Here is a 14,268-nt window from a genome sequence, read left to right as displayed (position 1 = left end):
ATGGAAAGATTTGGATTCATGGAATCATAACCTGAGACATTCCTCCTTCCTTCTCCATCCCTCTTTCCCTTCCTTCATTTTTCTTCCTGTTTTCCTCCTTCAATCCTCCATCACATTAATAATACAACTTCAAAGGCATTCTCTCTCTCCCCCTTTCTTCCCTTTTTTGCTTCCTTGAGAATTCTGAAATAACATTTACACATTTTTATTGTGATAGGTAACATTTATTGAGTTGTGGGCCAGTTAAACTCAGTGTCCATTAATGATCTTATTTACCCTCACAACCCTATGAAATGGGTCCTGTTATTATTTTCTGTGAGAGTTGAGAAATCCTGAAGTTTAGAGAGGGTGAAGTAAGGTGCCCAAGATCTCATCGTTTTCTGATGACAGAGCCAGGTTGATCTGACTCCATAGCCTACAGTGGCACAAAACCGGGAGTAGAGACCAGCACGAAGCCAGGAATTCAATCCATTGTTAGTACAAACCACTTTTAAACTAGCCTTTCCCTTATTAGCCTTGTGTCCACCCAGGAGACACTGGTGTATATATACCAGACAGTGTGGATGCTTGTAGCAAGTTAGGAAAAGTACCAAGTGTGTGAACCATCTGCAAATAGCATTTCACTGTTTGCCTGCAAATGATCTACCTCATGAGGGCTTCTGAAAAATTTGAGATGTTCAGAAATACAAATAGATCTCTATCTGCAAGGATAAATCTATTGTCGTGCTAGAAATTAGTTGCTCTCCTATTTTTCTAAGAAATTATCTTGATATGTTTACAGTTCATAAATTTCATCTACTATCAATCAGTCTCCTGGGGCACCTTGGTGCCTCAGTCAGTTAAGCATCTGATGCTGAATTTCAGCTCAGGTCATGATCTCCGGGTCCAGAGATTGAGCCTTATATTGGGCTCCACAGTGAACATGGAGCCTGCTTAAGATTCTCTACTCCTTCCCCTACCCCTCTCCCCACCCTGTGGGTATATTTTCCTACACACTCACTCTCTCTCAAAAAAAAAAAAATATATATAGAATGTCTCCTTTGATCTTGGTAACTAAACGGGAGCTGGATAAGTACTGAAATGAAATCAAATTACCAACTCCAAATTCAATTGAAAAGAAGCAGCTCACTGCATACAGGAGCTGTTGGTTATTTTGTTATTGTCATTGCGGGAAAGTCCATATAAAAAATAATGAGCTTTGGGCAATATAGGTGAAAGGGAATCATCGATAGAGATCTTTTCAGCTAGTGGAAATTGCCCTTAACCTTTCTATGGATGATCTTAGACCAGCTGATGTTACCCCTGCTACCAGTAGACCTTTTGAATTTCCCCCTGGAAGCTATAGTATAGCCTACTAAAGTTAACACATGGAAGACAGGCTTGTTACGGACTCAGCCAGAATGCCCACTCTTCTCTTCATCCCCAACACACATGTACTCCAAGCATAATGTAATACTGTATGAGAGTCCCCAGCTCCCTGCTGAACTTACAGAGTCAGCCTTGGAGAAACAGTTCCTGTCACTAAGGCTCAAATGGGTTGTTGCTGGGGTTGTCTCCTCAATGTGATAGCCAGAAGAATATAGTGAGTAAGGATATGGGGCCACACATGGGTGAGATTTGCACTGTGGCAGAGGGACAGGCAGTCCTGATGAGTCACCTGTCCTGGCCACAGTAAGGGCATGGTCACTGTCCCAGGGTCCTGCAGGCAGTCCTTGTCTTGGTCCCCACTTCTGGTACTTCCTGGATATAAAAACTGCTCAACTTACAGGATGAACCTTCTTTTCCCTTGCCCCTCCCATGCCTTCTCCCTTATAGTAACTTCTGGATCCTTTCCTTCTCTTTTAAGCTGCTGAGCCAAAAGAACCTTTTCCACCTCTCGTCACACCAGAGATGAGTTGTTATTTTTTTGAATTTCTGTTTGAATATAATTGACACACAATGTTATGTTAGTTTCAGGTGATTCAACTTCTTTGTACCTTATGCTATGCTTACCACAAGTGTAGCTACCATCTCTCACTATACACGCTACTACAATACCATTAACTATATATTCCCTATGCTGTGTTTTTTATTCTTTTATTAAAAAGATTTTATTTATTTATTTGAGAGAGAGCAAGGGAGCACAAGCAGGGAGAGAGGCAGAGGGAGAACAAGAAGCAGGCTGCCCACTTAACAGGGAGCCTGACACGGGGATCGATCCCATGACCCCAGGATCATGACCTGAGCTGAAGGCAAATGCCCAACTGACTGAGCCACCCAGGCGCCCCTGTGTTTTTTATTCTTGTGACTTGCTCATTTCATAAGTGAAAGCCCGTGTGTCTCTCTCCCCTTCATTCATTTTGTCCACCTCCTCCTTTCCCTCTAGCAACTATCAGTTTGTTCTCTGTATTTACAGATCTGATTGTTTTTGTTTCTTCATTTGTTTTTTAGATTCCACATATGCGCAAAATCATATGGTATTTGTCTTTCTCAACCTACTTATTTTACTTACCATAATACTTTCTAGGTCCATCCACGGTTTTGTTTTTGTTTTTGTTTTTTAGATTTTATTTATTTATTCATGAGAGACAGAGAGAGAGAGAGAGAGAGAGGGGCAGAGACACAGGCAGAGGGAAAAGCAGGCTCCGTGCAGGGAGCCTGATGTGGGACTTGATCTCGGGTCTCCGGGATCAAACCCTGGACTGAAGGCGGCGCTAAACCGCTGAGCCACCTGGGCTGCCCTAGGTCCATCCATGTTATTGCAAATGATATGATCTTATCTTTCTTATGGCTGTGTAATATTTCTGTGTGTGTGTGTGTTCTATCTATAGACACTTAGGTTGCTTCCATATCTTAGTTAATGTATATAATATTACAATAAGCATAGAGGTGTATGTTTCTTTTCAAATTAGTGTTTTCACTTTCTTTGGGTAAATACCTAGTAGTGGAATTAATGAGTCATATGGTATTTTTATTTTTAATTTTTTGAGGAGCCACCTTACTGTTTGCTACAGTAGCTATCCCAGTTTATATTCCCAGCAGCAGTGCATGACGGTTGCTTTTTCTCCACATCCTTGTCAACACTTATTTCTTGTCTTTTTTATTTTAGCCATTCTGACTGGTGTAAGGTGATAAATATCTCATTGTGGTTTTGATTTGCATTTTCCGGATGATCAGTGATGCTGAAGATCTTTTCACATGTCTGTGGGCCATTTGTTTTGTTTTGTTTTAATATTTTATTTACTTGTGAGAGAAAGAAAGAGCATGAGCAGAGAGATGCACAAAGGAAGAGTGAGAATCTCAAGCAGACTCCTGCTGAGTGGGGCACCCAACATAGGGCTCTGTACCAGGACTCTGAGGTTAGGAGCCAAAGTCAGATGATTAACCAGCTGAGCTACCCAGACACCCCTGGGTAGCCATTTGTATGTCTTCTTGGGGAAAATGTCTATTTAGGGCACCATAGAAGAATTTTTTGGTCCATTAAACAGAGCTTCACTAAACATCCAAAAAGGCTTAGACCCTAGAAAGTCCTCTTTGTTCACCTCTCTTTGGTGCATTCAAATAGTCAAGGATGGGAGAGAAATACAGGGTTGTTTTTTTGTTTTGTTTTGTTTTTGCTATGACAATAACAAATAAATAGAACACAGGTTCTCAGAGGCCTTATTAATAGTTAAGTCTTTGATACACTCTAATGTATAAAATGTTAGATTAATTTGTAAAGTAGAATGTTGATTTTTCAATTTGTTATAGATACTGGAATCTGTCCCTGCTCCCCACCTATGACCTCTGCTGGGGAACTGGAGTTAAGTTTCCTCAGACAACTGCAAGGTGTTCCAGTAAGATCTCTGCCCTAGTGGGAGTTGAAGAATAGTCTTCATCTAAGACAACATGAGAAACTGGTATCAGAACAGCATATTAAGCCAGTAAGCCAGTTAAGTGGAGGTTTAGTTGTTAGAGGAAGAAGCCAAAAGCAGGGATCCAAAGGTGGAGTACTAGCAAAGTGGGCAGGGGTAAAACAGAAGCAAGAGTTTAGAACCAGAGAGAACAGATTCATCAGGAACACAGGAACACAGATTCATCAGGAACACACAAGTTCCTGGGACGGTCATCAAACTTAGTCTGATGCTTCTTTTCTGTGAAGAAAAGAGATGAAGTGTGTGGGGTCAGTTCATCTTGATAAACAGGGGGGAGTTGGGAGGTAGAAACTAGAATGTAGTGTCCAATGTCCTGCTAGGGATTCTGTCAAAGAGTAGTTAAGAGGTAGTTCAATGAATCGGCTTCTTTACTTTGAGGATATCTCTGACCAGCATGAAAGCATCCAGTCTCCTGGAGAATGCTAAGGACAGATGAATAGACTCAAACCCTCTGCTCTCTTTATCAGTGTATTGTGACGACTAAGCAGGTCTCAGCTTCTTTTATCCCAGTTAGAAGTTCCGTTGATAAGGTTCAGAGGACTATTTTCTCACCCTTACACATTCACACATCAGGAGATGACATCACCTGACCTTATGCCTCAAGGCTTCTTTGTATAAATGGATGTAAATCCTTGTTAACTTCTTTTCCCCTACTGAACAATGCTCCTGAAAACCTTGGGTCAAGGTAACTCTTGCCAATCTCAAAGGCAGTGGGAAAAATTAACTGGATTTTAGCTTAACAAACAGGCATTAAGCAAATGCCAGAGTTAGTGAACATAAAAAGTAGGACTTTTTTTTTTTTTTTAGATTTTTTATTTTATTTTATTTATTTATGCATGAGACACACACACACACACAGAGAGAGAGAGAGAGAGAGAGAGAGGCAGAGACATAGGCAGAGGGAGAAGCAGGCTCCGTGCAGGGAGCCCGATGTGGGACTCGATCCCAGGACTCCGGGATCATGCCCTGGGCCAAAGACAGGCGCTAAACCGCTGAGCCACCCAGGCATCCCTGTGTTCCTCTTTTCAACTTTACAGAACAATCCACAAATATGTAAGGGCCTGCCATGCATCTGAGGCTGGTTACAGTTTTAAGTATATGCTCTTATATAACAGTGATTGTTGTCTCATCTTGAGAAAACTGCAAAAATCTCAGAATATGTGTTCTTGCCACTGCAAATATGGATAGCTCTCAGTAAGTTTTTTGCATTTGTCATTGAATGAACAAATTAGGTCACCAAATGGGGAAAGAAGATGACAAGAGTATCTCTGTTTTCAAACTTAATCTTCCTCCACAGTTCTGACTATTTCTTCATTTGGTGACTTTAACTACCCTCATAATCATTTAATTTAATCGTTGGGGAACTTAAAGTCGATTGTGGTCTGACATTGAAAGAATCCACCATTTCTTTTTTCGTTTGTATCCGTAAAGACATTAGGAAGCTCTGAAGTACTAAGCAGTTCTCCCTGTGGTGTCAAATGAGAGCCTGGTTTTTATACATGGCTTTTGTTTGGCAGCAGCCCAACTCATAATAAAAGTAATTTGGAGGTAGCAAGTGGAAGAGATAGTAATTAAAATTTGCTGGATTTTTGGCTGTGGTTTTATCTTAATAAGTCAATAAAATGGAATTCTGGATGATAGTTAATTTTGTTCTAAAGATAATTAGTTTTAGCCTGTTTCTTACTGGAGAAATTTGCCGGCTCCCCACTCCCCCCAATCCCCAGACCTTCATTGTTTCTGCTATCAGCTATATCAGTCATAAGTGTCATGGGAAAGATCTAACTACTGCTTTATCAACATGGATTACAGCTAAACTGTTTTCTTTCTCCAAGGTTAATTGATCAGAGTGCTAAAGATGTGTTTTGACCTTCTATTATTTATTTTGTAAGCAAACAGCATTATCGTAATACAGATTTAATATTTTTTAAATCACCTCTTACCCCACAGGAGACCTCTGTTTTCACATCAAAATATTATGAAATATTGTATTCCAAAGCTTTTAAATACATGTATATTCTATATCATGAAAATGTATCATTCTGGTAGTAGTAATAGCAGCTGACATCTAATGAACATTTATTACTTGCCAGGCACAATTCTAACGTCTGTGTTTTCCCAACAACCCTGTCAGGTAGGATTTAATATTTTCTTTTCTATTAAGATTTTATTTATGCATTTAACAGAGAGAGAGAGAGCGAGCACAAGCAGGAGGAACAGCAGGCAGAGGGAGAGGGAGAGGGAGAAGCAGGCTCCCGCCCATCAGGGAGCCTGATGTGGGGCTCTATTCCAGGACCCTGGGATCATGACCTGAGCCGAAGGCAGATGCTTAACTGACTGAGCCACCCAGGCGCCCCAGGATTTAATACTTCCTTAATGTCATATATGGGAAAACTGAGTTGCAGAGAAAATAAACAGCTTGCCCAAAGTCACCTAGCTACTAAGCTGCAGGTACAAGATTGAAACCAAGGCCGTCTGATTCCAGATTGTAGGTTTTTGCTACTATTCACTCAATAATATATATCATGATCAGCTTCTATGTGAATAACATGCATCAATTGCATTGTGATAGCTTCATGGGATTCCATTTTAGAGGTATGATACTTGATATAACCAATCTTTCTTATCAGGCATTTGTTTCCAATTTTTCTATGATACAAACATTACTGTGATAAACATACCGCTATATACTCTTTGCATGCCTGTCTTCTTCTTTCCTCAGAATACACTCCTGTGAATAGAATTTTTGGATCATATTTTTTGAGACTGTCGTACAATTTTTCAGATTGCCCTTCAGAAAGATTTTTTGAACACTTCCATCAGAGTGCAGATTCCCTTGTGTCACAAATAATGATTCTTATTCTTTCTAAATTTTTGTCTCTCTGATATGGAGATAATTGTACTTATTGTTTATAAGGTTAAACTTTTTTTCCAAATAGTTATTACACATTATTTCTTCATTAGCAAATTATCTGCTCCTTACCCTATTTTATTTTATTTAATTTTTTGGTGAGGCTATATCATTTTTCTTTTCAAGAATTTTTTTTTTTTAACTTGAAAGACAGTAGAGCAAGAGCAGGGAGGATTGGAGAAGGGCAGAGGCAGAGGGAGAAGCCGACTCCTCACTGAGCAGAGAGCTTGCTGTGGGATTCCATCTCAGGACTCTGGGATCATGAACTGAGACACCCAAGTGCCCCAGGTGTATCATTTTTATTAAGAATACACTGTATATTACATAAAAAATACCAAGTTTTTGTCATGTATGATACAAATATTTTCCCCCAGAAATTTTACATACAGATTTGCTGTTTTTTATATGTGAAAGTCTCGAATAATATAAGATGTTTTAATAAAAAGAGGCTCAGAGGGGGATCTCTGGGTGGCTCAGCGGTTTGGTGCCTGCCTTTGGCCCAGGGCATGATCCTGGAGTCCCGGGATCGAGTCCCATGTCGGGCTCCCTGCATGGAGCCTGCTTCTGCCTCTGCCTGTGTCTCTGCCTCTCTCTCTCTTTCTCTCTCTCTGTGTCTCTCATTAATAAATAAATAAAATCTTAAAAAAAAAAAAAAGAGATAGACTCAGAAAATATATGACCTAATCTTTGCAAAAACAACTGAAGATGTCTTTCAGTCAATGATAAATGATGCAAAGTTAAGAACTTACAAGTAGGGAAGTCAGTGTTAATAAAGGATTATTTTTAAAAGTTGTGTTTGGCAGTCCTTGGGTTCACCCCAAGAAATGCTTTATTTTCATGAGAACTAGAGACCACTTTGATTTTCTTCTGTAAAAGCATCTTTATTAAGACATTTTTTCCTTATAAATGATTTGGTGGGGAGAAAAAAAAATCTCATTTCCAGAAATTTGGCCTATGTCCCACTACTGCCCCAAATAATCTATTTTTAAAACGGATTGTAATCATGGGAGATGAAACTGCCAACAGAGAGAATATTTTGTAACAAAGTCTTTTGATACTTTTTAATGGCTGTCAAAGATAATGTAGAATCTCTAGAAATTGATTTAATTACAAAATTTCCCTCCAGATTTAAAGAAACTTCATTTAAATTGTATTCTAAGTCTGATGCTTCAAAGCTCTCTAGGACTTGGTGTGATTTTAAATAACTTCATTTAAAAAGGAATTTATTGTAAAATTCTGTTCAGTGGAGACAAAAAGCCCCTCGCCCCCCCTTTTCTGTTTTGGCTTCATCAAGGAAAATGAAGAATGCTATTTTGGGAACAAGATTCCCAACAGAAGGGAATCCTTTGGCAGCAAGAATAAACCGCTTTGGCAGAAACCACCCTCCAAATAAAAGGACTTTGGCTTGTTCAAACTAGGGAGTGGTGATGAGCCCCAAGGCGAAAAGGATATCCCTGGTACGGGGGCTTGGTCAGTACCAGTCTGTTTGGGTGGGAACACTACCCTTACCAAAGCTCCTTAGAGCAGCTTCATAAGAAATTGATGAGTTTTGAGATGCATTCCTTTTCGAGTTGTCTGGAGAGGATCAGTTACTGTGCCAAGGAAGTGATTATATTTTACTTAGGGCCACATTGTCCCCTTTAGCCTTTGATACAATAATAGTAATAGTAGTGATAATGATAATGATAATAAATAAAATAAAATATAAATCCTACGAACCTGGGTTGTTTACTGACCCTTTTCCCTTCATTTTCCAGAAAATCATACATCCACAAAAGTGGATTGATGATGAAATTTTTTTTTTTTTTTTTTAAGGATTTTATTTATTTACTCATGAGAGAGAGACAGAGACACAGGCACAGGGAGAAGCAGGCTCCGTGCAGGGAGCCGGATGTGGGACTGGATCCCTGGTCTCCAGGATCACGCCCTCAGCTGAAGGTGGCGCTAAACCGCTAAGCCCCCCCGGCTGCCCTTAATGATGAATTTGAAGGAAAGTCTTATCCTTAATTTTAAAATGCTTTGAAGTCCTTTTGTGGTTGCTGTACATACAGAAAACACCTTTTTAGTTATATTTGTGGGGTTGATATGGGAGAGCTTGGTTCTTGTCTCACAGAGTTGAAGAATGAATCTCGTGGACACAGGAGAGTGAAGGGATAGAAGTTTATTAAGTAAAGATATAGAGAAAGCTCTCAGGAGTGAGAGGGGTCCTGACAGAGTTGCCACTGACAGCTTGTAGGGTTGGTCTTTTATTGAGAGTCTAATCAGGGAACCTAAATCCTTTTAACAATATCGATTGACATTACCATTGAGTAAGGACTATTGATAACATCTTTAATGGCTTACTTCTTCTTTGGGATCTGGTTATTCTTTGTTGGTCACAAGTAGCTGTTATAACAAACACCTTCCCCACCCACACCTAGGGTAGGGTGGTCTGGCCTGTTCCTTTATTTCTGGTTTCCTTACACCTCAGCATTTTGGGGATTTTTGTGAGCCAATTTCCATGGCCCCCTACCTAACCCTGCCTAGCCTTGTTTGTCCCTAACTCAGGGTGAGGGTAGATATGTGTGTATGCTTGCTCATATATTTAGCCTACATTTTCAAAGTGACGTTTTCAGTAGAGGGAATTGCTCTTTGTTTGGAAAAATGAATGACAAGCTGGCCATCCCATCTACATGCAATTCCACTTAAATTACCTGTGGCATTGCTGAATTGGTTTGGTTGGATATGATATTCATGAAAGTTGAGTCAGGTGATCAGAAAACTCAACTAATTAACTCAACCACTGAGCATCCATTTCTCTTTGTTGCAGATTACTGGCAGTAGAACAATGGGTGGAATGGTGGCCATAGGCATTCCTCAGGCACATAGAAAATAGAGCTGCTCCAATGCAAAGTTTCTTTTCTCACTTATTCAATCAATAAACTTTTTACTGAGTATCTACTGTATGCCAGACACAGACTTGTTTTCTGTGCCATTCCTTGTCACACCCACTCTTTGCTAAAGGCTTCACTCTCCCACCCCCTCCCTTTCCACAATCTCAGCAGACACACAAGGTCTTTATGCTAACTGAAAAGTTTGGATCTTCCCCACATGGAAACTCAAGTCCTGTATCTCCTTCTTTGAAGGCCCTGCAAGGGTGGAGTTTTATTTAAAATAACCCTTTTTTATCCCCCATAAAATAAATAAGCCCCAAGATGGAAAAGTATTTTAGAGAAAAAAGAAGAGAGTATATTATGAGTGTTTTCTCAAGTTACTGCATACTTGTAAACATTTAAATGGCTGGGTATTATTGTGTTCTTCAGTTTCTTAACATTTACCCAAAACTTGGTACACAACTTGGATTTATTTCCTTTGGGCAAAATTACAAAGTCATTGTTTATGCACATTTGCAAAACCCTTAATACAAATTGCCAAACCACTTAGAGTTAATAATGACTTACAGTCCCATTATCAGTCTATTTACTGTTCATATCGTGGTACCTTTACCCTTACTGAAGACTAAAAACTTTAAAAATCTTCACTGATTGTTTTTAATTTACATTTTTAAAAAAATTACTAGTGAAGAAAAAAATAAATAAAAATAAAATAAAATTAAAAAATAAAAATTACTAGTGAGACTGGACTTTTTTTTCATATGCTTATTAGACATTTTTAGTTTCTCTCTCCTTAGCTATCTGTATATGTCCTTTGTCTATATTTATTTCTATTGGAGTTTTTGTAGTCTTCTTATCCACTTGTCCGAACGTATTTCATCTTAAGGGTGTTAACATTTTATCTTTAATATTTATTGATCATATTTGGGCAAAAATCCCTCCAATTACATTATTTGCAATCATATTACCACTTGGAACATATAATTTGTTTTGTTCAATGAGATGAGATCAGCTTTATATAATTTTATGTGGAAGGTGGTTTTCCGTGTCTAAAAATTAAGAATACATACTTTAAGCATGGTAAGGACAACTTCTATCAAAGGGAGAATGTGTAAGAGTTAAACTGCAAGGGAGGATCCCTGGGTGGCTCAGCGGTTTAGCGCCTGCCATCGGCCCAGGGCGTGATTGATCATGGAGTCCCGGGATCGAGTACCACATCGGGCTCCCTGCATGGGGCCTGCTTCTTCCTCTGCCTGTGTCCCTGCCTCTGTGTGTGTATGTGCGTGTGTGTGTGAGATGAATAAATAAAATCTTAAAAAAAAAAAAAAAAACTGCAAGGGACCTTAGTCCTATCAGTGCTTCTGTATTGAGAGACCCATTTGTATATTCTTAGTGCATTTATTTGATGTGTGGCCCCTGTGGCGTGCTTATTACAAAATTATGAGATTTGAGCCCAGACTAGCACTTGACACAGGTAATGAGGTGCTTTAGAATTTCCCGGGTTCCAGATAAAATTCTAGTCATCGTTCAGTTTCCCATACTCCTAAGAGGCCCTGAATAGCAGCCCTCATATATTCTCCTTTCTCTTTCAGACAGTTCTTCCTCACTGCAGGATGATGAAGAGGTAGAAATGGAGGCCATCAGCTGGCAGGCCAGTAGTCCAGCCATGAACGGACATTCTGACACTCCAGTGACCTCTGCTCGTTTCCCCAGCTGGGTCACTTTTGATGATAATGAGGTCAGCTGCCCTTTGCCGCCAGTCACTTCTCCCCTGAAGCCAAACCCGCCACCTATCGCATCTGTGATCCCAGATGTACCTTATGACTCAACTGGATCATTTAAGAAGAGGGAACGTCCCAAGAGCACGTTGATGAACTTTTCCAAAGTTCAGAAGCTGGACATTTCCTCCTTAAACCATCCACCTTCCATAACCGAAGCTCCACCTTGGAGGGCAACCAATCCTTTCCTGAATGAGACTCTGCAGGATGTCCAGCCCTCCCCTATCAACCCTTTCACTGCTTTCTTTGAGGAGCAGGAGAGGCGCTCCCAAAATAATTCCATTTCCAGTGCCACAGGCAAGAGCCAAAGAGATTCTCTCATTGTCATCTACCAGGATGCCATCAGTTTTGATGACTCAAGCAAAACCCAGTCCCACACTGATGCTGTTGAAAAACTCAAACAACTCCAGATTGATGATCCTGATCGTTTAGGCAGTGAGACACTACCAGATGATGACCCGATAGCCTGGGTTCAGCTAGATGACCACCCACCTTGTTCAGCACTGTCCCAGCCCAGGGATGGGTGGCCAATGATGCTACGGATCCCTGAGAAGAAAAACATCATGTCATCTAGGCACTGGGGACCCATCTACATCAAACTGACAGACAGTGGTTACCTGCAGCTGTATTATGAGCAGGGACTAGAGAAACCATTCCGTGAGTTCAAGCTGGAGATCTGCCATGAAATTTCAGAACCCCGCCTCCAAAACTATGACGAGAATGGCAGGATCCACAGCTTGCGAATAGACCGTGTCACCTACAAGGAGAAGAAGAAATACCAGCCCAAACCTGCTGTGGCCCACACAGCAGAGAGGGAACAGGTGATTAAGCTGGGCACCACCAACTATGATGACTTTCTGAGTTTCATCCGCGCCGTTCAGGACCGGCTCATGAATCTGCCAGTGCTGTCCATGGACTTGAGCACAGTGGGCTTGAACTACCTTGAAGAGGAGATTACTGTGGATGTCAAGGATGAATTCTCTGGCATTGTGAGCAAAGTAGACAACCAGATCCTCCAGCATCACGTCTGGACACGGATCCACATTCTGAGTTTCCTGTCTGGGCTCGCAGAGTGCCGCTTGGGCCTCAACGATGTCCTCGTCAAAGGGAACGAGATAGTTTCCCGGCAAGACATCATGCCCACTACCACCACCAAATGGATCAAGCTCCATCAGTGCCGTTTTCATGGGTGTGTGGATGAGGATGTATTCAACAACTCACGGGTTATCCTGTTCAACCCTTTGGATGCCTGCCGGTTTGAGCTCATGCGATTCAGGACAGTGTTTGCGGAGAAGACCCTGCCTTTCACACTCAGGACGGCAGCAAGCATCAATGGGGCAGAGGTGGAGGTGCAGAGCTGGCTTAGGATGTCAACCGGCTTCTCCTCTAACCGAGACCCTCTCACTCAGGTCCCCTGTGAGAATGTGATGGTTCGTTACCCTGTGCCCAGCGAATGGGTGAAAAACTTCCGCAGGGAAAGTGTCCTGGGGGAAAAGTCTTTAAAAGCCAAAGTGAACCGGGGGGCAAGTTTTGGCTCAACCAGTATATCCGGCTCTGAGCCTGTCATGAGAGTAACTCTGGGAACTGCCAAGTACGAGCATGCCTTCAACTCTATTGTGTGGAGGATAAACCGACTGCCTGACAAAAACTCAGGTAGGTAGAGGTTTCTCTTCTATGAAAACTGCCACATGGTTACACGAGAGCTGGGGTCAAAGTTCCACATTCTGTTCCTCTCCGAAGTGCTGGTTTTTGCCGTGTGACAGAAATATGGTAATGGAGAATTGGGACCAGAGAAGCAAAAATGTAAGTAACAAACATGAATGACCCAGTTCAGCCCCATTTGCTCACTTCCTTATTATCATACTTCTAGAAAACTATGCATTATTCTTCTCTCAGCTGAGCTGCTAAGCAGATTTGCAGGGCACCTCATGAATTTGTATTCTTTTCTGACTCATTTAAGTATTATCTGTGGTGCTGGAAGCTATTTCCAGATCCTAGAAAGCTTCTGGGTTCCAGAGAGGCATCTTTCTCACTCTGCCATGAGTGTAGGTAAAAAGGCCAGTTTATGGCCAGTCATATATACAATACAGCTGAAGAGTCAGACTAATGATTCCAGTCCCCCTCTGTGAGACCTGTCAGTCATAACATCCCTGGCTCAGAGTTGGGATTTGAGGATAGGGAAGAAGAGAAATGGCCTCTGATTAGACTGAAGATCCAGCCAGGATCAGAAGGTCCAAAAGGGCTGAAATTCTATCAGACAAAAAGTAAAGGAAGGTATGTTTCATTTACACAAAGAAGGAAAGCTTACCAGCCCTTGCTGGCTTGCTCATAGCTATCAGGGATGCTTTCGTGCTTGCGTGAGCCCAGAAGGCAATGACTTTCCTCAGGGGTCCAGTGAATTTAAGGAAATGACAAAACTAAGGAGTAATCCAACCAACTCTAATAGCCTTATTTCTTAGAGTAAGTCTGAGTGACCCCAGTGACACGCAGTCAGCCCATGACCCTGTGATCCTTTAAACCAGTTCTCTTCTTGTTTATAGTAAACTTGCCCATTTGTTAACAAAAGTAGACAAGCACAAAGGGTCTAGTTTGGAAGAACTTTTGATGGAAATGTCCTTCTCTTATGCAGATATTCTTCTTCCATTCTCACTATAAAACCCTATAAGGGTATGTTTAGAGTCTTCACTTCCTCTTCTGAGTGTGGAGTGGCTATGTAACCATACCCAAAATGTAACATGATGTGATGGCAAGAGGCAGTATGATCTGGTCACCTCCCCAAGCTAGCCCAGGCAGTGAACACACACCGGGGTATTCTG

General features: G+C 41.1%; 1 protein-coding gene across 6 annotated transcripts in view; it reads left to right on the top strand.

Annotated features, from left to right (window-relative positions):
• Positions 1 to 14,268, top strand: part of STON2 (stonin 2) — a 168,240-nt gene that overhangs the window by 141,133 nt on the left and 12,839 nt on the right. For all 6 annotated transcript variants that reach the window (XM_049113370.1, XM_049113369.1, XM_049113371.1 and 3 more), the window contains one exon: positions 11,267 to 13,105. In XM_049113370.1, the coding sequence (XP_048969327.1) occupies positions 11,267 to 13,105 (1,839 nt within the window). The remainder of the gene's footprint in view (positions 1 to 11,266; positions 13,106 to 14,268) is intronic.

This window comes from Canis lupus, chromosome 8, assembly GCF_003254725.2.
Source record: "Canis lupus dingo isolate Sandy chromosome 8, ASM325472v2, whole genome shotgun sequence".
In the NCBI taxonomy this organism is placed as follows: Eukaryota; Metazoa; Chordata; class Mammalia; order Carnivora; family Canidae; genus Canis; species Canis lupus.
Note: the sequence above shows the minus strand (reverse complement) of the source record. Positions and strands in the feature narration are given on the sequence as shown.